The following is a 26,564-nucleotide window of genomic DNA, read 5'->3' as shown; positions in this document are numbered from 1 at the left end:
CCCTCTCCAGGAGGTGCCCGCACGCGGCCCTGCTCCAGGTGTGCTCAGGACACCCCATCCCCCGGGACCAGAAAACTTCACCCCAAGTCCAAAGAGTGAGCTCCGAGGGCGGTGCCCGGAGCCAGACTCCCGACTCCGCTCTGGGGGAGCTGTCCCGGTGGCTCACACGGCCGTCGGAGGGCGGAGACCCGCTGGAAACTTTATCACCATCATCGTAATTACTACATTTTACTGTTTCTCTCCCCGCAGGGGCTGCGGCCAGCGGTCTGTCGCGCGTGCTTGTTTGCCAAAGGACCTGCCCCTGGGAGAAGACCCACAGAAGAGTTGTTTCCCCAGGGCATACCTGCAGCCCAGCCCAGGGGCTCGGGCGGCCTGGATGCGCAGGACCCAGCCCCGCAGCCGCTGACGCCGGGCGGCGGCGAAGTTTGGCTGCTGAGCGGCGCGGCGCAGGGCCACTGGACAGCGGGCACCCCAGCGGCCGCGGCGGCTGGAGGGATGCCGGTGGGGGGCCTGTTGCCGCTCTTTAGCAGCCCGGCGGGCGGCGGCCTGGGCGGCGGCCTGGGCGGGGGGCTCGGCGGCGGCGGCAGCGGCGGCAGGAAGGGATCCGGCCCCGCCGCCTTCCGCCTAACAGAGAAGTTCGTGCTGCTGCTGGTGTTCAGCGCCTTCATCACGCTCTGCTTCGGGGCGATCTTCTTCCTGCCCGACTCCTCCAAGCTGCTCAGCGGGGTCCTGTTCCACTCCAGCCCCGCCCTGCAGTCGGCCGCGGACCATAAGCCCGGGCCCGGGGCGCGCGCCGAGGACGCGGCAGATGGGCGAGCCAGGCGTGGCGAGGAGGGCGCGCCCGGGGACCCGGGGGCCGCCCTGGAGGATAACTTGGCCAGGATCCGCGAAAACCACGAGCGGGCTCTCAGGGAAGCCAAGGAGACCCTGCAGAAGCTGCCCGAGGAGATTCAAAGAGATATCCTGCTGGAGAAGGAGAAGGTGGCCCAGGACCAGCTGCGTGACAAGGCGGTGTTCAGGAGGCTGCCCCCGGTGGACTTCGTGCCCCCAATCGGGGCGGTTGGCCGGGAACCGGCCGACGCCGCCATCCGCGAGAAGAGGGCAAAGATCAAAGAGGTGAGTGCACCGTTCTGGAAACCTCTCCTGCCCGGCAGCGTTTTTTCTGGGAAAAAAGACAAACCTTTGAAACTCTAAAGACTATATAGCATTACAGTGTAAGGGGACGTAGAGCTTTTCCGCTTCCACCAGGTACTATGTCAAAGGCTCTTTCGTTTTCCTTTTTTTTTTTTTTTTTTTTTACTGTCACAGTAGATGCGGCCAATTAAGATCTGAGGTTGAATCCCGTTGCTTTTAATTTGCGTGCTCTGGTAAGCATAAACCACGTGAGGTAGGCATTAAATACAAGGGCAGGTGAGGTGGTGTGCAAACCTCCTCTTTCAGTGGCCCGTACATGGTTAATAGTCCCTGAGAACATTGACCGTGAAAGTCCCAAACAGCCCCCTACTGAGGCTTGGACGTGGCTTGAAATGAACGTTGAATGTAAACGCAAAGCATAGATCACGCAGGATAAAAAGGTTCTAACAGCAAGCCAGCACACCCGGCCTTCAGTCATGTGGCCTTATGCTGCCAGGTGGCATCCTGTGTGTACTTATAGATTATAAAGGTGAAACTTGAGAACTTCCTATCGTAGGGGACACACGTTGTTTACATTTTAAAAAATGAAAATTTAAAAAAGCCAGCCTATTGTTTCTTGCATTTCTGGTGTATTCAGAAAAAGAGTATTTTATGTGATGCAACAGGTTTGCCTCCATAGCAGCACAAAGATGACAAACTTAATCCAAGACAAACATGGACTTTGATAAGTCTTTCATAATTTATTTCTTGTAATTTTCGGTTAGCATTTGTAGCATATGGCTACTTAACTGGCTTAAAGCTGAGGGGTACCTTTAAAGTCATGTAAGACTGTCAATTTAAAGATGAAATTTAAGGAGCCCAAACCCCAGAGTCAGTTAGTGACCAAGTCAGGACTTGAAGCCAGGACTTTCTCCTGGTCCCCTGTCACTAGTCAGCAGGCTTTTTGTGGACATGCTTCCTTCCACAGCTACTCTCCTGTGTGAAACTATGCCAGCCTGGATTTTAACACAACCCAAGAGCTGTAGGAACCATATTAAAAACATTTCATCCCAAATCTTGATTCAGATTTCTAAAATGCATTGTAAGTGTAAGTAATATATTGGCAGTTAAAAAATTTCAGAGTCTCTGTGAAAATAAATATTATGTTTTGACTTTGGGTAAGTAATCAGAAAAGAGGGCATCCTCATTGTCCTGTTTTCAGAAAGTAAACAGAATTTTGAGTTGGTGAAGAGGTATTTAACTTGAGTAGCTACAGAATGGAGGCAGCTTGACTGTTACAGGATTTGCAACTTTAAGACCAGGTGAATTTGGTTAGCTGTAATTGAGCAAGTTAAAGAAGATTTGGGTCCCTTTCAGTTTACCGTAGGCACAAAGAGGGTGCCTTCATCCTACTGTGCAGATAGCTTCCTCCAGCCCATCAGCTTTCTACTTTGGGACCCTTCCTCAGGCATAGAACCCCAGACTTGGACAAATGGATTTTTTGCCTCCCAGACAACTTCTGTCTAACAGATTCCTTTCTCCATGAAATCCTGTCAGGGATACCAAACCAGCAAAGTGGATAAAAAGCTCTATTTCTCACCAATTTCCCTCACCTCTTCATCTTCCATTCTCCTTAAAAATATCCAAACAAAACCCATAGGTAAGTTAACCCCAGATCTGTATGTTTATGTTTCCCTTAAGTTTAAAACAGTGTAATTCACACATTTCATGCCTCTAAATTCCTATGAGCTGCCAGATCACAGTTGTCCAAGAAAATTATTTTAAATACTAAAGACTCATGGCTGTTAAAAAGCTATCGGTACCAACCAATAGTGATTAAAAGTGCATTTAGAGCAGAAGCAGTGGGAATTCAGGACAGCATATTAACAGTATGCCTATCTGCCCTTACTGGATCCATGTTATCTGTCTCTCTAAATCAAAAGGTCTTAATTAGCCATGTAAAGAAAATTTATGTAGCCTTCTGTATCTGTGTGGTGCTAACATCTTAGCAGTTAGATGTTTTGAAACTGCCCAGTCTTGCATAAAGTGGTGGAACTAAATGTGTTCTTTAAAATTCCATGTTGCCGTGAGAACCCAAAAAAGCTAGCATAATTAGTTTCAGTATTTAGTCAAAAGCTAATGGGAAGAAATGGATTATGGTTTTTCATCAGATTAGTTCAGGCAGATGCGTTCCTTTGTAAACCAAAAAAAAAAAAAAAAAGTAACTCATGCTATTCTAAAACTGTGCTGAAAATGTTCAGTTTCAGAAAGGAAAGCGTGGTTACCTATTGTGAATAGAGCACTGCACGTTAACTTCACACTTTCATATTCAGTTTCTGGCACCACCATGGACTTTTTGTCATGGACCAGTGGATCTTTGCCTTGGTTTGGATCTTTACTGTTCCTGTATTTTCTAGTTCTCTATTTTTTGTTAGGCTCTCTATCACACCTGAATGTACTGAGAGTTTGATGGCTAAAATTTAGAAAGTATAGGCAAGTCTAATATGTTGAGAGCTTAGACTGTAATTTCTGAGCCAAACATTTAATTTGTAAATTTGGTTTAAAGACAGCTAATACTATTTTTATATTGCCAACACAATTGTGTTACTGGTACCTTGGTAAATTTTTAACAAATTTGTGCCTAGAGGACACAGTCGTAATTTCAAATAGGATATTGCCTAGCTCCCTTCACAAAAAAGCCATTGTATGAATTCCATTACTAATTTGATGGATGGTAAATCTTTGCTGTAATACCGAAAATTGAAATCAAGATGCCGCCCCATGAAAACTTTGTAAATAAATCAACTCTTGAATTTCCCTGAATTTTATAATACATAGTACATATTTTCATGAGTTTGATCTTTTAAAAATTATACTTAAGTTATCCTTAGTTTTAAAAAGCAGTGTTAAAATAATGGACAGAAGGTAAAATAGCACCATGGAATTTTTAAAAGAATAGTCTAGTTCCTCTTCTACCTTAACCCTTTTATAAAATCAGGAAGCTTTTTTCTTTTCTATCTTTTCTTTTTTGTTTTGTTTTGAGACTGTACAAAGAGCTTGTACTATCCTTTAGGATTAGAGCCATAATCCTAATTTAGAGGATGAATAACTTTGGTTTTCCCCTCCTGGAATTATGGAGGAGTCCTAGAGTAATAGGGGCTGAAGACAACTTGTCAGAGGGGATTCCTCCCTTCTCAAACTGGAATCTCCACCAACCTAAATGGGGCAGGAAGTGAAGGGGCTGACAGTCAATTTTGGGTCTCTCAGGTAAGGCTTTAGGATTGGTCAGCCATGGGGGTCACCGTTGTCTTTAGGTTTCTCAAAGCATTTTTAGTTTTTTTATTCTAGACCTATTTATATGATCATAAGTTTAAAGAAAGTGTTCATATTGATGGGTAATGGTTAAAATATATTTTTATGCCTTACACTAGCCTTATGTTGTTCTTGAATCTATCATTTATGTTAAGTTTTGATGATTAACCCTTTTATTAAAGATCAGATGTAGAAATAAGCTACCCAGACAAATACTTTTATTTTGAAAACTTAACTTTCCAATTTATCTGTATGGTAGTTCTGTACGGTGTGGAAAATAATATTTGCAAAGTAATAAAAGCCAGAATTTGAAGACCTGACTTCAGAGGAACTTCAATACCCTTGAGTTACCTTGCCTGTTCTGCTCACCCTACTCTGAAACATACCTGACATGGACAATAGGCAACTGCAAAATTTCCCTGCTCTTAGGTCTTTCCAGAGTAGTTAGGTCATAAAGTATTTGTAAAAATTTTTTCTCTTTACTAGGTAAATGAATAAATTAAGATTTCAACACTGTAAGTGGTGGAGTAGATGCTGACTATTGAACTTTAGTACATGAAAGCAAGAAAAGATTGTTAATGGATGATCAATTACGTTCAGCTTAGTCTTCTGTAAGCTATTGATAATTTTGTTTGAGAGGGATATTCTGTCTTCCTCTTACCAGGGAACTTAAGATTCATAGGCCTTAGAACCTAGTTAAGGTGTGAAAAGTGGCTAAAAAAATGCATTTTTGAGTCAGTGCTTCTGTATTTTTTAGGTGAGCTGATAAAATAAACCATCCTGAGAATTTTATCTTAATATTTCACATGTACAATAAGTGCCTTTGTATGAAATCCGAACTTGTTGGAATGCAGTGGAAAACTTACATATTTATATTGAATTATTCCATATGCTGTGGTAGTACAAATTCTTCAATAAAGAGAGTTTCAAGCATGTGTCTCAAGGTCAGAGGGGAGGAATACCTACAGAGCAGTGTGAGGATGAGAGATCAATACACATGGGTAAATCAGAACTGCGCTGGAACCTGCATATAGCCCATACCCCAATAGAGAACCTATGACCTTTTAAGTTCTTTGTAACCTACAAAACCATAAAGATGTGTGTGTTTGTCAAAGATGAGTTTTGATTGATCAAAATAGGAACATCCACCCCATGGATTCCAGAGATACTATGAAATGCCTTTCCGCTAAGCAGACAAAAAGCGTAAAGGAGAAACCAATATTTGATAGTTTAAGAAAGAGAAAGAGATTCTTTCTTTGGGAAAGTTAAGTCATGACTTTTCCTTCAGTTCTTAGCTTCATGTCTTGTTTAGTGTTAAGTAATTGAACTACCTCTAACCAGCACCCCCTTAACCCTCACTCCCAAACCTGCTTAAAGATCCTTTACAAAAATTATGCAAATTGTTTCTTTTACCAACAGTATGCCATAAAAATTATAACTCTCTGATTTTTAAAAGTACACATATGTTCTAAGTCATAAAGTATTGTTCTGTAGGAGTCCTTAGAGATAGTTCTGCTTCTTCATTTTGCAGTAGATACAACTGAGACAGAGATTATTCTGGAAATCAGATTAGAGTTGAGTTGAGGATGGAAGCTGGATCCTTGCTGAGTGTTGCTCACTATCTTAATATGGCTTGTCTCCTGAATAAAATGCCACAGAAGTATGTAAATGGACTGGCCGTGTTCATTATTTGCAGACGCTAATGTAGAATGAGTACAAAACACAATTCTGCAGTATTATAAATTTGACCTTATAGTAGTTAAGTGACATTAACTATAGTCATTTTTAAAATCTGATTAGTGGCATGATTTAGAAGACCTTTTCTTTTTAAAGCCACCCAGGAAAAGTGTGACATGACATTTTTTTCTGTTGATAAAGATCTCGGCAGGAAGCAGAGGCCCTTGTAATCATTCAGTTGGACATTCTTTAAAAAGAGAGGCGGGGAGGCCAAAAGGAGGAAGAAGAGAGGCAGCTTAGAGAAGGGGAGTCTGACAGCATGGGGGAGCTCTTTCAAACTATAAATATACATACTCTTTTGACATTGCATGATGTGTAACAGAAGAATTGACAGCTAGCCTGAAGGATTATATTTTTTAAAAAGTAAACATTCATTTAAAAATTACAACAATCTATGGGTTCTTTATTGTAGGATCACAGTTCTCTTTGCCCAAGTAGGTCCTAGACAGTCTCTGGATACCCTTGCCTGCTCCTGCTCTGTCCATTTGCAGCGCTGTGGCAGGGTGAGAAGGGCTGGTCTGGAGGCAGATGACCCAGACCCAAATCCCTTTCATTTACAAGTTTTGTGACCTTAAGCAAGTTGCAGCTGAATCTTTCAGAGCTTCAGTATTCTCATTTGTAAAATGAAGACAATGGGCACCCATTTTGTGCGATCAGAAGGCGTAAATGTCATCACCCACAGCAAGCACTTAGAGGGGTATCAGGCACCCGCAATGTATGATAAATGCCACTTGCTGCTATTACTGTTATTAGTCACTCCCTAAAGCCATCAATCCAAGATTACTTTGTTTCATGATGTTTGGTAAATCGGGAAGTGGATAATGAAGTTTCAAAAAGTTACCAAAAACAATTTAAATCAAGTTTGGTGCTTAAAAGGATACATTTCCACTTCATCAAGATGATCTTTCCAGACAGCTATGATTTTATTGTGTTACTGCCAACTCTGATTTTCTCAGATTCCTTCCAAATTCCAAAAAAAACTTTAGGTATCTTTAAAATGATATGCTTCTTCAGCTTCTATACTTCAAGTATTTGATAAAGAATTAGTCTCTTTCTCATAGTCAGATGTGCCTGCTCCTTGAAGTGGTACTTCTCAGAGGAATCCCAGTGCTTGAGTTACCTCCTTAGGCATTGAAACCATTCCCCAAAATAGAGAAATTGAGTAAAGTGCATTTTAACCAGTTTTATCTTTGGAGGAATGTTTTTAAGAAATGAGAAGAAAATTATTTCAGACTTGACAGAAATTTACTTAATTATGATCAATGCTATAGTCAGAGCTCAGTCTATCATCTAATAATCAAAATTCACATAAATCAGTTGTACTTTGTAACTCAAAGATTTTGCCCTTCTTTGAGAGCCACGAATTGAGATTTCTTAAGGTTCCAGGCCCAGAAAGACCTCGGAGATCCTGAAGCCCAGTCCTCATTTTCCATGTGAGAGACAAGGCCCAGGGAGCTGTGACTTCCTGAGATTCCCCCAGTGCACCAACGTCAGAGCTGGGGACTGCCTCTCAGCCTGAAGGCCACACTCCGCCTGTGATTTCTTGACTCTGATGAGAACATGTGTTTTGGAGACTGGCTAGCCTGTCCCTCCCTTCTCAGCCCTGAATGGCAGGCCAGCAGGGAGAAGCCCCACTGAAACCATCCTAGAGGGAGAGGACCATCTTTGCTTGGTAAGGTATTGCCTGAGAAAGCCATGCTGGCTAATTCCTTGGCTCTGAAGAAGGGGCAGCAGTGCCCTACCCCCACTGTCCTGATAAAGACTTCTGTGATCATTAGCTACTTGAAAGAAAACCAAATGAGATTAAGGCTTAAGAGCATTTGCAGCCCTCCTTTCCGTCTTGAAGCAGTTGCTTTAGGTACGTTAGAGCCCAGCAGTCCTGCAGATAATCCAGAACAGAGATAATAAAATTAAAAAGCCCACCATCCTTTGTGTTCACTTGCCTTTTGTAACTAGAATGCCTCCCTCACTTCCTTTTTTCTGTCAGTCCATTCGTCTCCCTGGTTATTAAGCTTATCAAAGGCCCAGTCCCCGAAAGGCCCCACTGTGTTCTCATCACTCTTGCTCTACATCCTTGCCTTTAGTGACACGCAGGCCTTATTATAGTAACTTTAATTTGCATGTCTTCTTGCTTTTGTATGTGGGTCTCCCACTGGACCGTCCTGTCCCCAGTCCTTCCCGTGAGGGCGCTCAGTGGGAGAGGAAGCATGGAAGAGAGGGGTGAGAACCTGAGGAAGGATGCCGGCTTCCTCAGGGGTGGTCTGATAACAGCACACCACGCACTAACAGCATCTTTGCAGCAGCATGGGTGGGGATGGAAGGGTCTGGCCGTGGGGCATGGACACAGACCTGTGAACGACTGTGGGGGACAGTGAATTCAGGCCATGCAAAGACCATGAGATACTGCTGGAAACTTTATCTACCCAATCCTTTCTCACTGAATGGTCTTTGTTCAAAGTCCTATGAGGAGCACTTGATTCTTCTAAGGGACCAGAGGGCCCATGGATAGGACGCAAAGGCTTATGTATTGCCCATGCTGGGGGTGGCCAAGTCCAGCTTTAGTCCAGCTTCCCTGAACTGATGTGTGGGCGTGATTGTCTGACCCTAGTTCCCCTTTCACAAGAACATGTGCTGGAGCTGCTAAAAGGGTGTGTTTCCTCCCTGTATCTCTATCAGGGCATAAGGCAAAAGGACAGCTCTGTAGAATGATTAAGGAAGCACAGGGGTGTGTTCCCAGTAGCAAAATCTCACTCCCAGCTGCCTGAAATTTCACCATCAGTGCCTCCCTTTTGTTGATGTATTGCTTCTTAAAGGCTGCTGTTAAAAGTATATCACTCAAGTTGCCCAGCAGAAATTATTATATATTGAGATTTGTCTTAGCAACGGTGAGAATAGTTTTGTAGAAGAAGGAAGTGTCTTTCATTGTCTTATTTATTTGCAAACTAATGCTGGTTTAGGAAAAAAACATTTTGAAAGTACACAGGAATAGAAAAAAGAAAAATATATCCTTCACATTCCTATCACTTAGTCACAGGTAATATGAACACTACTCCGCCCCAACATATAGGAGTTTTTTCCCCCACAGTTATAACCACACTGTATATATGTGTGTTTTTTCATTTTCTTTTGAAGTGTCATTTTATGATAGCATAATATATGAAATAGAAGCATCATAGTTTATTTAACCATTCCCTTGGACCTGCACATTTAGATTATTTCCAGTTTTTTTTTTTTTTTTTAAAGATTTTATTTATTTATTCGACAGAGAGAGACAGCCAGCGAGAGAGGGAACACAGCAGGGGAGTGGGAGAGGAAGAAGCAGGCTCATAGCTGAGGAGCCTGACGTGGGGCTCGATCCCGTAACGCCGGGATCACGCCCTGAGCCGAAGGCAGACGCTTAACCGCTGTGCCACCCAGGCGCCCCTATTTCCAGTTTTTTGTTTTCAAAAAAATATGCTGAGATAAACACCTTTGGCCGTTAGGTTTCCATCTTGTTTTTCATTGCCCTGACCACATAAGTAGGATTTCCCCTTGAATTCCTGAAAGAGGAAATGAATGGGTCAAAGGATCATAGTACATTTTGAGGGATTACTTTCCAGAAACAATTTTTACTTTCACTTGTAATATAGTGAATGTAGTCTGTTGAATCTTTGTAAATTTCATAGGTGATGAAACAGTATCTGTGTATTTAATTTGCTTTTCTTTGAGCAACATTTTCTTCTGTGTTGGTTGACTAGTTGCATTTCCTCATTGTGAGTTGGATAGAACAAGGAAGTTATTTGAGGCGCCTGGGTGGCACAGCGGTTAAGCGTCTGCCTTCGGCTCAGGGCGTGATCCCGGCGTTGTGGGATCGAGCCCCACATCAGGCTCCTCCACTATGAGCTTGCTTCTTCCTCTCCCACTCCCCCTGCTTGTGTTCCCTCTCTCGCTGGCTGTCTCTATCCTGTCGAATAAATAAATAAATAATCTTTAAAAAAAAATTAAAAAAAAAAAGAACAAGTTATTAAAGGGGCAGGATTTGGGGTAAAGGCAAAGTATGGAAGCCTAGGGAGTGGGGTGTCCATTGGAGAAAGTAGATCTAACAAGCTGGCTGGTGGACATGGGCTCCCAAAGGAGGCAAGGGCCTGTAAGGTGATATACAGTATTTTATTTAAAAACAAACAAACAAAAACCAAAAAAACAAAAAACAAAAAACCCCAACTTACAACAAAATTTGCTTCTTCCCTGGGTTGGTCTCTTAGGATAAAAAGTACTCTTTATTGATAAGAGGACTTACCAGGCACCTTGGGAACAGTCCACTTTTCCTCAGCTAAGACCCAGCCATCTCCCATCAGCTCATATTCATTGTTAGGTTATAGTTGGGCTTTTGCATCAGATAGTTGAGGAAAGTATTGGCCTCTCTGAAGATCTGGGGAAGGTGTGAGGGACCCTTCTTTTTTTCAGAATTCATCAGGATGGTTTCCAATATTTTAAGTTTATAGTTGAAGATCAAAAATAGTCCAAATAGAATTTCAGAAGTGATTTTAGTGATGCCAGAAAATGGTCTTACAAAGCTGAATTCTTACAGAAGGAAAATTACATTATATGTCATATGTTAGAGGCCTTTGGTGTTTTAAATATGATAAATATGCATTTTGTTTAAGGTATCTTGAGAATAAAAGAAAAGCTTGATTTGTTTATGAGGTTTGGGCTCTTTTTTTTTTTTTTTTGCTACTCCTTCAAAGAGTGTGTTTTTAGTCATGCATTTTTAAGATAGTGAGGAGCTGCACATTTCAAAGTGTATTTTTATTCTGACCTTGGTTAATTCATAAAAGTCTGCCAAACGCCAGAACTGTTTAAATTTGGCTTTAAGACTGCGTTAACACGGTGAATAATGATTGACATAAATGTACTATATTATTTTTATAAATTGTGGCTTGAGATGATAGTAATTTTAGAATATTTAGGATGCTGTTCTCTGAGACATGTTATTTTTGTAGTCAACTAGCAGTGTCGAATGTTATAATGTATCTAGTCAACTACAGGTTTTCATCTCATAATTAGAAATGCTTCAACAGTCCATACTGTGTTTTCAGGAGTTATTAGCCCAGGTCAGCAATTTTATAAGGCATTCTTATTAAGTGTAAAAGGAACTTTATGTAGTAATTGGCATATATTTAATACATTGTGTACTCATATTAAACATTTTGGTTAGTCTTCATTATTTATGCCTCCTAGGAGTTACTTAGTTTAGAATGCATGATGAAAAACTCAGAAGCTTAAAAACAACCCCAACACCAACAAATAGGAAGTCAGATGGGTTGGGCAATTTGAGGAGCATAAAAAATGAAGATGATTTATTAACCACTGCATTAAGCTGCTTTAGCAGTTAGGGTGAATAAAAATTACGATCTATTAAGTGTTCTATCAGTAATAAGATAAAGCCATAGCACAGGTTAGAAGTGCTTGTTTTCTCTCCCTCCAAGAGTACAGAATCTCTGTAACATGGGCTCTTCATAGTCCTGAATCTCTTCCAGGACTGCCATGTTGAGAGCAAGATAAAGAACCTCCCCCTTACGCACCCAGTGGGTCAGCTAACCCTGGGCCTTGCCCCTAATTGGACTCAGTAAATATTTGTTGAATGAATGTGCTTGTTTAAGCAAACATACCAAGAGGAGTTATTCAGGTTAAGTGTGACACACATACCCCCACTTTATATAATCCCAGAAACCAAAAATGGTGTCCACTCATCTTTGAAGCCCCTTCTGTGTATCCTCATAGGCTATAAGCCATTGTCTTTTGAGGGAAAGCTTGATATTTTGTAACAGTCAAAAGTCATTCAGAACCAGATCTAGTGAATAGAGATCAATCAATGTAGGAAATACCTTTACCCGTTTTAAAGTTGTTTTCACAATGATTTATAAAATGAAAAACTGAATGCACTTTCTTGTATGACTCATAAACTGGCTGTGCAGGTTGCTCATAAAAAATCTTTTGGGCAGATGTAACATTGCTGGAATAAATGTAAATACTTGCAATATTCCTTTAAAAGTCAACACTTAATTGAATATAAAAGTTTGTTCTATTTAAAAGTTAGCCTGCTTAATATTTATACTCAATATTTTGTTTTTCAGGTGTGTGATTTTGAAATTAGGTAGAGTCCTCAATCATTTCTGTTCATTATTATCTAGAGTTGTGGACTACATTTAATAAGAGTTGTCATTTTTCTTAGGTTTCAGTTTTATACATGAGACACCCAATTAAAGTTGGTTTGGGTCCCCCCTGCCCCCCAGGCAAATATTTTTGAAACAATGATGTTTTTATAAGTAATGTTTACAGTACCACACTGAAATGAAAAGTAATAGGTTAGAGGTTATTTTCCACTAGAGAAATTAGAATTTAATAAAAATTTTCTCTGTAAGAAGGTATGATATTTTGGGAAAGAACCTTAGTCTTCTTTTTCCCAGTTAAATATTTTGTAGCTCCTGAAAAGGGCTCGTATAAATAATTGCACGGTAGAAGCTCTGTGGGTTTTATGAATTTGTAAATGGTCCCTTTTCCAATTCATTCTGTAGATCACTATTAGATTAATCTTCCTAAAATATCACTTCTCTCAAGTCACCTATCCTGTGGAGTAGGGATTCAAACTCCAGCCGGCTTCAGAATCCCTCAGAGGGCAAGTCAACGCACACACATTGCTAGGCACTGCCCCCAGAGTTTCTGATTCAGTAGATCTGAATGGGCCCCAGAATTTGTATTTTTAACATGTTCCCGGGTGACTGATAACAGCTGATCCAGTGACCAGAGTGTGAAAAACATTGCTCTAGAATGCAGTCTCTATTCCTTAAGCTGGTGTGGTCTTCTCTAAATCTGCCCCAGTTTGCTTCTTGAGTCACAGCTCTTAAATAAGGAGGGACTTTAGCCTGAGTTACACTACACTGCTTTAGCTAAACTTGCGTAGTTACCATCTCCAAAACACAGCTAATTAAGGGCTTTGCCTTGTTTGGTTTATTCCTCTCAACTGGAATGTCCTCTTACTTGCTCAGCATCTGTGTCCTCCGTGAAGCCCTTTCTCACATTCCCAACACTTACTGATCTCTCTCCCTTTTCCAGATTTCCATGGCATTTGTTATTTCTGGCTCTGCCCTGTGGGTTTGCTCATTTCATGGGCATATATGTTATCTTCCAACTAGATATAGACCCCTTAAGGGTGGAGACACCTTTTTCTATACTATAGGTTCACCGCCCAGAATATAACAATGGAAGGCAGTTTGTCTTAAGTGTAACCAAACTGAGGAACAATTTAAGTATATCACCAGAATTCTAGTCAGACTGTGAAGCACCGGCAGAGTACAAACCCTCTGGGCCTCCCTTTCCACACCTGTGAAATGGGGCTAACATTTCTCTTGGTGCAGAGTCATTGTGAGAATTCAAGTAGGAAATGTATCTGTGAATCTCTCAGCATAATGCCTGGCACATAGCATTCATTATTCAATAAATAGTATTTATTTATCAGGAACTAGGGATTATTTAGAGTAATAAGCTTGGACTTTTGTTGAGAAAAAGGTTGTCGGTAAGTAACTGGATTTGAGAAGTCATTTCCAGGAAAGCAAAGGAAGCTTTGGCTGCAGTATTGTTGCACTAACCAATACTAGCTTGTATTTTCTGCTGTTACCTCCCTACTCAGTTGTTGTTGCCAAAATTCCTGTTTCCTGTGGCAGGAAAGTAAGCATTCTTTCGCCTCGTTTCAATTGTCATCTTATCGGAGCGATGCTCATCCTTAAGACCATGGGAGTGTGACCGTTCGTCGGTGTCCAGTTACCTCTGGCTTCCTGGCCTGGTGCGCTGACTGGGGGAGAGGGAAAAAAGGAGAAGAATGAAATCTGGGGAACTACCTTAAGGGCATGGAAAGAAATATTCTGTGAGCTGAAAGGCTGAAAATGTTTCATTCAGAGATAGCTACATGTATAAATTTAGCTCCATAATTAGGCATATGGTGCTTTCATTTAGAAAGTATCTACCCCCTTTGTGATAAGATCCGTTGATTATTAGAGCTGCTGCAGCTTTAACGGCAGAGATTCCTTGTGCATTTAAAATAAGAATTGAAGAGCGAAATGGAAAACGGAATTAATAATTTGTTCTTGGTTGGTTTTAATCTGCTCTTTATTAACTTTGTAGTTTATGCCTGGAGGATTAGATTTGGAAACAGAACATCAACTAATGTTCTCAAAGTTTACTTCCTTTTATTGGAACATTATATTCTTAAAGACTTTCTGAAGAACATTTTGCCTGAATTTTGTCCTGAGTTCTTATGATTCAACCTAAAATAATAGAAAGCTTTTGACCTATGGTATTATTTTTAATTTTTAAGTTAGATTTCAGAGTAGGATTTATTTAATAAAAACTGATTAATGTAGGAAGGTAAAGGTATTCTTTGCTGACCCCGAGTATATTTTAGTCTCCTTTATCTCTAGCTCTTTTTTTAATGCCACCCCCCCAATCTGTTTTTTCAGCCTTAGGATTTTAAATCTGCTTGCCATCGGTGGTGAGGAAAACAGGAAAAGTTAAAATCAAAAGATACCTGCATTTCCCAAGCCTTGTCAATGTTTCCACAATTGATTGAAATCAAATAGACAGTAATTTTATAAATAGGAAAGAGTCCTATTCCAAGATAGAGCATAGTGTGATGAACTGAAAATACAGAGGTTTAAAACCAGTCGCCCTTGGGGGAAATGCCGCTCATCTGTTTCTGTCTTAATGCTTCTTTAATGTAGTTCCGTTAGAACCTGCCTGTAAATCTGGGATTCAGTGTACTTGCTTCTGTGGTTGTAGTTCTCCACCCACCTGTGATCTGGAGAATTACAACCCAGCTTTGCATAAGGTAAAGGCATTAGAATTTAGGCACTTAGAAAGGACTTCTTTGGGGGCTAGAAGTTTAACAAACTGTAATACAAGGTTTGAGTTAACCGACTATAGATTTCTCTCTAGGAAAAGGAATCTGGGTGTAGGTGTTCTTGATAAATAAAAGCTTTGCCCTAACTCCTCTACTTTGGCTGTAATGTGGTAACAGAGGTTTAGGATTTTACACCCAAATACGCCACAGGTAATCAAGTATTAGTTTTAGCTGTCTTAATTTAGCTGTCTTTTTCTTTTATATTTTCTACCCATGCTATTAATCCTCTTCCGTCCTTTTGTGTCTTCTCTCACAGAGAGGTGGACCTAATGACACGAAGGCGGATAGCAGAAGAGTAGCAGAAGTGGGACTGTATATGTTAGACCAGTCACCTTAATCATCGCGAAGTGACTGTGCTTGTCAGAGGGGACTAAGCACTCTCGCTTTCCTGGAAGCTTGAGACGTGAACTCCAGACATTAGCGCTGGTGCACAGACAGATCACCTTTTCCCTGACCTGTGGGGCACTTGCTGCTAGGTTTCAGAATTCCTAAGGGAGAAAACTCTCTGGTTACATGATTGGTTAGCATATCTGTGGGCCTTTGGTTCTCAGCGGAATTGCTGGAAGGCTGTCTCAGGACAGAATGCCTTTGATTGATTCGAAATCGCAGGCCTCACCATAGAGTTGTTAGGGCTTTCCAAAGCACTGGGGGATTTTTGCAGACAGCACTTTCAAGAGCTGGTCTCAAGGTGGCAAACGAAACTGGCAAAACTGGCAGGAGGGATGGCTCTTCCTCCATCCCTGGGTGAGACCACCACTCCCGTACTTCAGCCTGGAGTTCCCTGTCTTCACAAACCCCAGGGGCACAGAGCACGTTAGTGGTCATAAAAGAGAACGTCTGTATATAATGAATCCTAGAGTTTCCCTTCATTATATAAGAAGACCCCAGTTCCTAAACAGAATTTTGCCTGAATATTTAAAATAACTTATTTATTCTTTAATTGACTCTTTAAACTTCAGCTATTAATTTGCTGAAGAAAAACAACAATAACAACACCTGATAATTTTCTCTTCTTCTCTAGGTTTAAAATAGAGGGAGCAGTTAAGACCACACATTTAATAAAAAGTACTCCTTCTTACTTATCCTCTATAATATGCTTCCTTCTTTCTCCCAGTAGAATGCATGTTATTCTTCTTGTTCTGAGAATAGTTTCTTTAAGTGATTTTCTGTGTAGCCTGATCTATATATAATTAAAACAACCAATAACTAGATTTTTACAATCTCATCTTTGCATAGATTTTTGTCTCTTTTATCTGTAATTTTAATTCTAGAGTGGTGAAAAATATGAAAGTAATTACAGCATACCATTGTTGAGTGTTTGTTTCTTGTTAGGTACTGTGCTAACCACTTTACATACATAAACTCACTGCATTCTCAGAACAACCCTGTAATTTGGTATTATTTCCCCCATTTTATACATAGTAAATTGAGGCCAAAAAGGGTCATGCAAATTTCCTGGGGTTCCAGAGGTCCTGGGTGCCTCACCTGGGATTTGGCGTTGGGTCTGTCTGACACACACCCTCCTCCCACGACTGCATTCACTCCCGGCAAACGCACCCACCTCCTCTTGCCTTGGCATCCTTGAGGATCTTACCCATTGTGACTAAAGAACTGGGAGTCACAAAGTCACTCCTTTGCCCGGGAAGGAGAGGGGAGACAGGAGCATGAGGGTTGACGGTGTTCCATTTTAGCCTGGCGTTTTGTTTTTGTTTGTTTTCATTTTGGTTTTTAGTTCTTTAGTTGTTGTTTTGGTTTGTTTTTACACTTACTCTGAAAGTAAAACCCATGATCAGTTTGTTTGAAAAAGCTTCTCTTAATAATATTGTGTTGAACATGAAGCACATGTTTATTAGTGTGTATTAATGTATGTGTACATACCTTAATGATATGTTTATACATAACATATACAGGGTTGTGTGTATATAATTATTGAAAATAATACTTAAAGCATTAATGAAAATAATTGGAAGTTCCGGAAAGTTGTTTAAGTCAAGATGGAGAGAAGTCAGTCAGTCTCTGACAGGAAGTCTAAATGTGCTTCCTTTTCACCCCTCAGTCCTGGGGCAACTATGACTTCTGAATTTTAGAATAAATAATCTTGCAATTATTTAACTTTTAAGGGAGACAGTTCATAAAGTAGGACCATACTAACAGAAGTGAAATATTAATTTTAAATTCATAATGAAGTATATTACCAAAAAAGATTTGTGAGTCAAAGTAAGCACTGTTACTGACTCAGCACTCAGATTTTGTGTAGAAGTAACAACAAAGCATGTTTACTTGGTCCTAAGTGATGATACACTGAACAAATAATATCAAATTTGCATTTTTAATACCAAATTTGCATTTTTGGATAAGGCTGGAGTCAGACACACGTGAGGCTTTCCAGTAATCGAGGTGAGAGGTGATGATGGGTTACTTAATACAGGGATGGTGGGGAGAGCCAAAGTGGACAGATCCTTGAGATATTTAAAAGATCACATTTACAGAACTTTGGGAACATTTATAGGGAAGTGGAAGGAGGAAGTAGAGTCAAGTCGAAGAGGGTACTTGGGTTCCTGGTTCTTTTACATGGGGTAATGGGGGGGGGGGACCCAGGCAAAGGAGAAGAGGAGAGAGGTAAGGTGGGTTTGGTTTGGGGTGTTTTGCATTAAATGAGAAAGATCTCACAGGCCATTGGAAATACACAGTAAACACTGCAAAGACAGGACTGAACTAGAGATACTCATCTTAAGACTGTTAGGCCACGGAAGTAGATAAACTCCCTCCAGGACAGAGTGTCCTATTACAAGAGTCCAGGACCTGAAGCCTGAGGAACATGAACATTTAAGGGATACACAGAGGAAGAGACAACAGGCAAGGACATCAGAAGCACAGAAAGAAAAAACTAGCAGAGTGTGGCACCCTGGGGCATTTTTAGGTATTTAACATTTTAGGTTGTGAGTCTCAGCAGTGTCAAATGATGCTGAGAAACAGGGACTAAGAATTGGCCTTTGGATTTGGTAACTAGCTGGCAGAAATCGGCCCCGTACTGGAGCAGGCTCTGTGGCCGGTGAGGTAGGGAAGTACAGAGGCAGTTCTTTCCAGAAGGCCACAATGGTTGGAACTGGAGGTTGGGGTGGTAGCTGCAAGATGCCTAGGGACAACAAGAAGGGTGACTAGAGAAACAGGAGGCTTGCTGGCACACAGTTGGGGTGGCAGCCATGGCTCTGGGATGGACCCATCTGTTCACTTGTTTGATCTTCTTTAGCAGGATTCAGCCGCTCTGACATATTTGAAGAAGGCAGACAAGTAGATTGACCTAGTCTTCGGGTTTTCCCAAGTGTTTGGAACAGAGAAAAGACACATGGTCCCAAGTGCTTTTTCTGAGAATTTGATGCAAGGATCATTTGTTTGTAAGAATAGAAATCCACTCAATTTAAGTTGAAATAAGTGGGGAGGGATATTTATTGTAAAGATAAGAGAGGGTATCTCACGGATCCAAGTCAAGAAATGCAGCAAGACATCACAGGGCGTAGAACAAGGAATCTGGAAGCCACCTAGTACCAAGACCGCTATTCCCCCTCCAGTTTCTTATCCTGGGTTACTTGATCTTTTGTCTCTAGATATATCTGCTTTATTCTTTCCCCTGAAAACAAGTTCTCTATGACTCAGTCCTTTAGTTTACATTGAGTTAAGTACTATTATTCCAAAAAGCGTCTCAGAGACTCAATTCCAAATTCCCAGAATGGAGGGTCTGACCCAGCTGTAGTTAGGTGTCTAATCAGCTGTGGCCAAGGGGTGGAGTATTGATTTTTAGTACCAGTATAGCCATGCACAGAGCCTCCTGAGTTTTGGAGAAGACAGGGTTGCCTGGCTACACAGAGGGGTCCCTCCATCTCTGCTGCATCCAGCTGCATTTATCTTATTGGAAGTGTCTTTGTCATAGGACTACTTGTTAGAGGAAAATTGTCTGGGGTTCTGCTGTATTTTCACTACAGAAAATTCTGTGTCCTTGAAATGACAATTCACCGGCATTTTCATGTTGTTCCATTAACTGTGATACAAACATACCTGTGAAATACTGGTTCATTAATCAAATGTACCTACCCGGAGATGCTCTCTATTTAACAACCTCTCAGCGCTGCTTCATACCGGAATAAAGCCCAAACACTTTAACTTTAATGGTGACCAGTTCACACACACACACACACACACACACACACACACACACCAGAATTTGATTCCATGTTTAAAAAAAAAAATCACATTTTAGCATTCAATCTTTGGAAATCCTACCTGTGCATCCAGACCCAACATAAATCTTACTAGTTCCACAAATTCTTACCTATTTCCCCTCAGCAGAAAATCATTTGCCTTTCTGTGCTTTTATGCCTTGCTTTGTTTAATCCTCTATACTTGCTACATTTTTACTGTTAAAGGCAGCACATGCAAAGGCAAAGAGATAAAAAAGCACGTGGCTTTGTCACTTATTAACGGTCCAACCCTGTGTCAGTACACAATGCCTTTGAGCCTTTCTCGTCTGTAAACAGCTTTCATGGCTGTTGTGAGGAGCCAGTGAGTAAATGGATGTAAAACCATTTGCTTCCAGGATGATGCAGATATTTATCATTGAAAGAAATAGTGTGGGGGTCGAAAGAGCAGGTTTCTGAACCCTTGTCTGCGCCTTGGTAATCCGTGGTGCGGCAGCGCGTGCGTTACTGTTCTCCTTGTTCAAGCACGTCGTGTGCTGTGTTTCTTTTCTCTCGTTGCTCTAGCAAATTATCACAAACGTAGATGCTTCAAACAATATAAATTAATGTCTCGCAGTTCTGTAGGTCAGAGTGAGTGGGCTTGTATGTTTCTCTGCACTGGGTCTCGTAAGGCCAAATGAAGGCAGCCCGGGCCCTTACCTGGAGGCACTGAAGGAGAATCCGCTTAGAGGCTCGTTCAGGTTTTTGGAGAAATTCAGGTCCTTGCAACTGCAGGGCTGAGGTCCCAATTTCTTTGCTGGCTGTCAGTGAGGAGCCTCTCAGCTCCTCAAGGCTGCCTGCACTCCTGTTCCCATTGCCTCTCCGTTTTCAAACTGACAACGTCACCTCGAGTGCCACTCAGCCAAATCTTGGACTTTCCCTTCTGCTGCATCTCTTCTGCCTCCAGACAAAGAACATTCTCTGTTTCCAAGGCCTCGGGTGACTAGATGGGCTCCACCTAGATCATCCAGGCTTATCTCTGTGTTTTAAGGTTACCTTACTTATCCTCAGATAATTAGATGTAACTTTCATTACATCTGCAAACTCTTCTTTTTGCATTGTAAAATTACATTTCACAGGTCCAGGGATTAGGAGGTGGACATCTTTGGGGGGATTTCTCCTTGCTGTCTGTGGATACTATGAGCGATGCAGTCTGTGAAGCCCAGTGCAGCCCACATACGGGAGCGACGCAACAGCCCTCGGCAAATCGCATGGCCTGTTGCTATGGTTTGTGATCAGCCTGTGTTCTGTGCTTCAGGTTACCAGTAGGGGTAACCCAAAGCAGAAGCAGCCAGGTTGTATAGTAGTTTCTTTGTATAACTGGTTCTAATTGCTGTATGCAGGTAAATAGGGAAGAGAAACCAAAGATAGATCCACATGTAAAGAGTAGGGATAAATAGGAATATTCTATTCATTATTCTTAGAACTTTTTGAGGCCTAAGTACCTTTGATAAAGTATCTTGTTTTAATCTCTTTATGGTTCCTGTTTTACAAATGACTCTTCTGAACTCACTAGGATATAGAAGATGCCCAATGTTATAAGACTACTAAAAATCTTGAATGAAAAATAATTCTGATTTGTATGCATTCTGCCTCTATCAGCTGGTTCGCCTGACGTTCTGGAAGGAAAGGTATCAGGTAGAAATTAGGAGCACATACTCTGGCGCCAGATCCCTTGTGTTTGACTTCCCTTCCTGCCACTCTTATGTCCAGTGACCTTGGGCAAGTAACTTAACCTCTCTGTACCGCAGTTTCCGCATCTGTAAAAGGGGGGCTAAAATAGACCCTACTTCATAAGAGTTTTTATTGAGGATTAAATTGAATTGTGCCTAGTACATAGTCCTGTAAAAGTATTTGGATTATTATTCTAATGGAACTATTTGTTTTAACCATTGGTTCTCAACTGGGGCTATTTTGCCTTCATCCACCCCCACCACGGGACATTTGGCAATGTCTGGAGACATTGGCTGTCACATCTGGGGGTATGTGCTACAGGGCATCTAATGGGTAGAAACTAGGGATACTGGTAAACATCCAGCAGAACACAGGACAGTCCCTACAACAAAGAATTATCTACCCCAAATGTCAATAGTACTGAGGTTGAGAAACCATGTTTTAAACCAGTGGCCTTTTATGGTTTTAGTAACAACTTCATCTGCAAGTAAGATAGTCATGTTTCCTTAGTGACTTTTAACACTGAAGATACTCATGCCTGATAGCCATGTGCTCTGAGTTTTACAATAAAATAAAAAGAAAAAACATCTTCTGGTGTTAAACTTTTGTGTATATTTGTCTCTTTTTATATGTAACACAGATTTCACAAGAGTGTGCATAACCCCTTGAATACTCAATTAGGGATTAGAAATACTCTGTTCCCATGAAAATTTGAGTGAAATTTTTAATTTTCTTAATTTCCTAGTTTTCCAGTGAACTTTCTTCTGGTGATCATAGGAAAGAAATTACTTGAATCTGGGGACTTGCTGTTACTGTGTACATTGAAACACAGTAATAGTCAAGATAAGTACCCATTGCAGTTACCTGTTTTGAATTTACCTACATTGTAGTGTATGGTTTGGAAGCCCTGAAATGTTTTTGCCAGTGTCATTTTTACTTCTATTATATAAAGTTTGTGTGTTTGTGTCTTCACTCCCTCCCATCCCCTTCTTATACATAACTAGTTATTTAGCGTATTCTCCAACTAATCTTTTCTCTCCACCACACCTACCCCCTGTCACCTCCACCTCAAGTTTAGCTCTTTGAGTTGTCTTTCTCACTATCTATTTGTCCCAGAATTTGTCCTTCAGATGATCGGGTCTGTTAGTCATCAATCTCTGCATTACCAGTGGGTACAGAGAGCTGGTTCGCCTGACATCCTGGGAAGGAAAGGAAAGAATCTGGGTGCATTCCCATACTTTCCACTCTGTTGTCTACCTGGAGAGACATAACTACAAGACACAAACACAGCATCAGCCTCCAGATGTGAATTGTTATGGATTAAGCAGAAGGAAACTGACATGCTGGGAACCAGTTAGGAGCTCAAAAATACTTGGTAATTGATCTCATGTTACATAATACACTTGCTAAGTATTGATAAAATATGTGATTGTGATCATACTATAGTAGAATACATTTTTCTTATTGTAGCTAACAAATTCTTGGTTTATATAAATGTCAGCCAAAGGAAAGTGTTCATTGAAATGAGGACTGATATCCACTCCATCCTTTTTTGGGTCATTATGTTACAACTTTGAATCTACGGGTACAAAGAGAAACACCCAAGCACTTTATTTAAAAGGAGCAAACAAAACATTTTTCATACAAACCATATATCTGCCATACTTTATCATCGGGGATAGAAACTGGGAAAAGCGGTTTCCAACAGAATTACATTTTTTAATGTGGTCTTTTGTTAAACTTCACAGGTTTGTTTTTGTGACGCTCTCTAGTAGTGGTAGAGCAGTGATAACTACTTCTTCACAGACTTCGTGATTAAGAGGGATGAAGTGTAATTGGCATCTTTCAAGGGTTTGGACAAAGTCCAGCTTGTTTGCTGTGATCTCAGGCTGTTAGAATAGAGAACCTTATCTGTCAGCAGCCACCTCACTGCAGACTTGGCTACGCCCTTGAGCACCACGCTAAAGATCGAGCTATATAGAAGTTGAAAAGTAGTCAAAGCCTTCCTTCAATTTTGAAATGACTATTACCCAAATCTTAATTACCCCTTCACTATTTAGACCCTTGTGCTGAAGACATTTTGGAAAAACTCTTAGAAAAACATGGAGGAATGCCTAAGTTTCTCTATCAAGAATTTCTTGATTTAGGAGAGAGGTACCTTGCATTGTAATGAATCAGCATCTACGCAGGTTACTCAGTAGAAAAAACAAAAACACCTTGTAAATGGGATCAGCTCAGTAGCAAGCATCACAGCACTTGCTTCTGGCGTTGTGGAAGTATACATACGTGTGAGCACGTATAGTGGCATTTTATTTGATGGACTAGGCCAGTAGTTAACAGGGCCCAAAGACTAGAGACCATGCTAGGAAGGCAGTTTCTTTACAAGAGATGGTTACCAGTAATCCTGAGAATAGAGTTGAGGTGTGAGTCTGGGTTTCAAAGAATACCAGCACCGTGTATCATGGTAGTCATGGGTCGAAGCTGAACAGAGCCCAGTACCGAAAGATCCAAGTCAGAGAGGAGAAAAAGCAGAAGAGCAGAAGTAGACCCAGAACTGAAGTACTTAGGAGCACTGATAAGACTTACAGACATTCACCTGTGCAAAGGTTAGCCCCTGGTGGACAGGCACGGAAGGCAGTGTGGGTTATGTAGCTCTCAATGCTCAGATGTTTGTGGAAGGAATGAATGGGTCAGCCAGGCACAAAGGAACCTGTGGGAATGGAGTTGGAACTGGGGTCCGTAGAGTCTAGTACTGGAACAGGCAGGCAGTTGCACCCCGCTGCTAACAATTTGTCCCGGAATTTTCTCTCTGCCTGACTGACAAAAGTTTGGTCTGCTTCCTGTTGTGAGAGCATGTTCTACAGAGCCAGCCAGTGTGAAGGAGGGCTGAGGCCGCTCTAACACCCTCCCCTCTGCCCAGCCTGTTTCCTGTGGGCAAACATGGATAAATATTTGCAGGCCATGCATTTGATCCATTAGATTCTAGGACCTCAGATCTTTGTCAGTAAATTCAAAGATGAGTAATTAGCTGCTGGAAGGGCATCCTTCTTCTAAGACAGGACTAAGGAAGTGGGGAGGATGGACAGATTCCTCATAAATCCTGACAGAGCATCCTGGAAGAAGGCAAAATATTCTCTGGTTCTGAGGAGCATTTTAAACAAGGATATTTTAAATCAAGTTAAAGAGTCCTAAGCCAAGGACAGTATTTTATATTCAGTACTTGGAAGGTATTTTCTGTCAACTGTAGAAGGTCATACTTCTCTATTTGGAACAACAGTCTCGTTTCCAGAAACGAAGGATATGGAATTCTAATATTGTTCAAACAATGAGAAGAAAATACATAGTGTTAGAAGGCCAATTTTATATGGAAATTGGTAGTTGAAGATCACAAGTATACTGACCTTTTAAACAAAATTTGGTGTAGTTATAATAAAACATGGGGGAAATGTATTCTTTCATATATATACACACACACATATTTGAGGGAGAGAAATTTTACTTTTGAGAAAAAGAAATTGTAACTCAGCCATGTAACTCTATAAAAGTAGATAAACAATTAAACTTTTCAGCTAGTGTTATTAGTTTTACTAACTCGAAGCATAGTATTAAGTAAAAATACCTTTCTACATATTTTTTAACGAGAGGCCTTTTCAGGTAGACTAAGCTATGTAATATAGTTAACAAGAATGGGATGCAAGTATTAGAGTAATTCCGTTTTTACCAGTGCTGTGGATAATTATATTATAGAAGATAATTTAACTAATATTTGAGATTTTTGTCCAAAAATACAACGTAGTCGTCTTCTCTGATAACCATGTTTATTTGAATAATTTATCCCACTCTAAAGAAATATTTTACTTTTTTCAAGCAAGGTGGAGGAAAGAAAAGTCAAATTGTCCTGTAAAGTTAACTGTTTTGTAGGTGAATCCGGGAACCCTGATTACATACCTATTTTGTTAACCATTTATGCCCCTCCCCATAGCCCCTGTAACATGTCAGTCATTTAAAGCTTGGACAGAGGACTCAACTACCATAATTTCTGTGATAAATCATATGATTTATTATCATGCAACCATTTAGAGCAGTTTAGAGCAATTTCAGCTACCAAGCAATATTTTGAAAATAAATAATGCAAAGAAAAACTTCCTATTTCCCTTAAGTGGGGGTATGGTATAAGTCCAGTTTTGATCTGATCACTCAAAAAACAACCAAAAGATAGGGACTCAGATGTTAAATTCATTGGTGGTTGATAGTCTATGAGTTAAGTTACAATAACCTTCGTTGTTTTTTTTTCCCTTTAATTTCAAGTTTTTATTTAAATTTCAGTTAGTTGACACATAGTGTAATATTAGTTTCAGGAGTAGAATTTAGTGATTCAGCACTTACATAAAACACCCAGTGCTCATCCCAACAAGTGCCCTCCTCAGTGCCCATCACCCAGTTAGCTCATCCCTCCCACCCACCTCCCCTTCAGCAACCCTCAGTTTGTTCTCTAGAGTGAAGAGTCTGTTTTACGGTGGCACATTTTTCTGACCAAACATGAAATACACATGCACATGTGTACACACACACACACGAGTCCCAAAGTGAAAATTAATTCAGTTATCCAGTTAATATGAGCTGCTGTTCCCAAACTCTGCTCCTTTTCTTAGTTCATCATTGGCTCCATTTTTAGGATATTCTAGGCAAAAACAAACAAACAAACCAAAAAAGTTTTTGGCCATCTTCTTAAAGGTAATAGTTCATTTCCTCTCCCTCACATCGACACAGCCCCAGGTTGCTTGGGCGAGGCAAGTGACAGACTCAGTGTCACCTGTCCTTTCCCTGATGATAACAATCCTCCCTTACATGCTTAGCAAAATAACCTTAGTGTGAACTTAAAACATAACGGGGGGTGGGAGGGCCTTGGTTGGATGATGCCTCTGCAGTGCTCCTGAGCCTACGCTCATTTATGGCAGCGGAATAGCCACTCTGACAGCTCACCTGCTCACATCATGCCTCATTCAAGGCAGAAAGAAGAGGCAAAGCAGAGCTGCCAGCAGACATCAGCAAATGTCTCACTGGCCAGAGCTTTGTCACAGAGCCACCTTGAGCTGTGGGGAGGCTAGGAAAGCATACCTTTGGCTTTTATAGCTCATGTTCTGGAGACAAACAAGAGAAGGAGATTTTGGGCTAAGTCAACCTATATTATCTGCAATAGGTAGAATATAGATTCATTGTTCCCATTTTTATTATTGTTTTGTGTCATCTTTTTGAATAGTAAAATAATTTGATTTCTGCTGATAAACTTGGCATCTTTTTTTCCTCCTTCTTAAATTTATGAAAGTATTTGCCTGATCTTTAAGCTGTAAAATAGCTGAAGAAAATTGGAAGTCATTTGTTCCCGAAGCTAATACTAAGAAGTGCAGTCTACTTTAACAGGTCACTGAATTTGGCATATATTTAATGCTGGGCACTTGCCATCCAGCAACAGAATAAATGATGATTATTTTTTTCTACCATTTGAAAAAAAATTAGGCTTTATCAGATTTTAAAGTTCTAACAGAATGGTTAGAGTAATGCAT

At 40.7% G+C, this 26,564-nt stretch overlaps 1 protein-coding gene across 18 annotated transcripts in view; it reads left to right on the top strand.

Annotated features, from left to right (window-relative positions):
• Positions 1-478: 478 nt before the first annotated feature.
• Positions 479-26,564, top strand: part of MAN1A1 (mannosidase alpha class 1A member 1) — a 200,951-nt gene continuing 174,865 nt past the window's right edge. For 16 of the 18 annotated variants that reach the window (XM_040627720.1, XM_040627715.1, XM_040627719.1 and 13 more), the window contains exon 1: positions 479-1,116. In XM_040627720.1, coding sequence (XP_040483654.1) covers positions 496-1,116 — 621 coding nt within the window. In that variant the 5' untranslated portion in view covers positions 479-495. The remainder of the gene's footprint in view (positions 1,117-26,564) is intronic. The other 2 variants (XM_040627728.1, XM_040627727.1) reach the window with 1 other exon arrangement.

The sequence above is a fragment of the Ursus maritimus genome, unplaced genomic scaffold, assembly GCF_017311325.1.
Source record: "Ursus maritimus isolate PB19 unplaced genomic scaffold, ASM1731132v1 scaffold_13, whole genome shotgun sequence".
Lineage (NCBI taxonomy): Eukaryota > Metazoa > Chordata > Mammalia > Carnivora > Ursidae > Ursus > Ursus maritimus.
The sequence above is the reverse complement of the archived record's forward strand: the minus strand, read 5'-3'. Positions and strand labels throughout refer to the sequence as shown.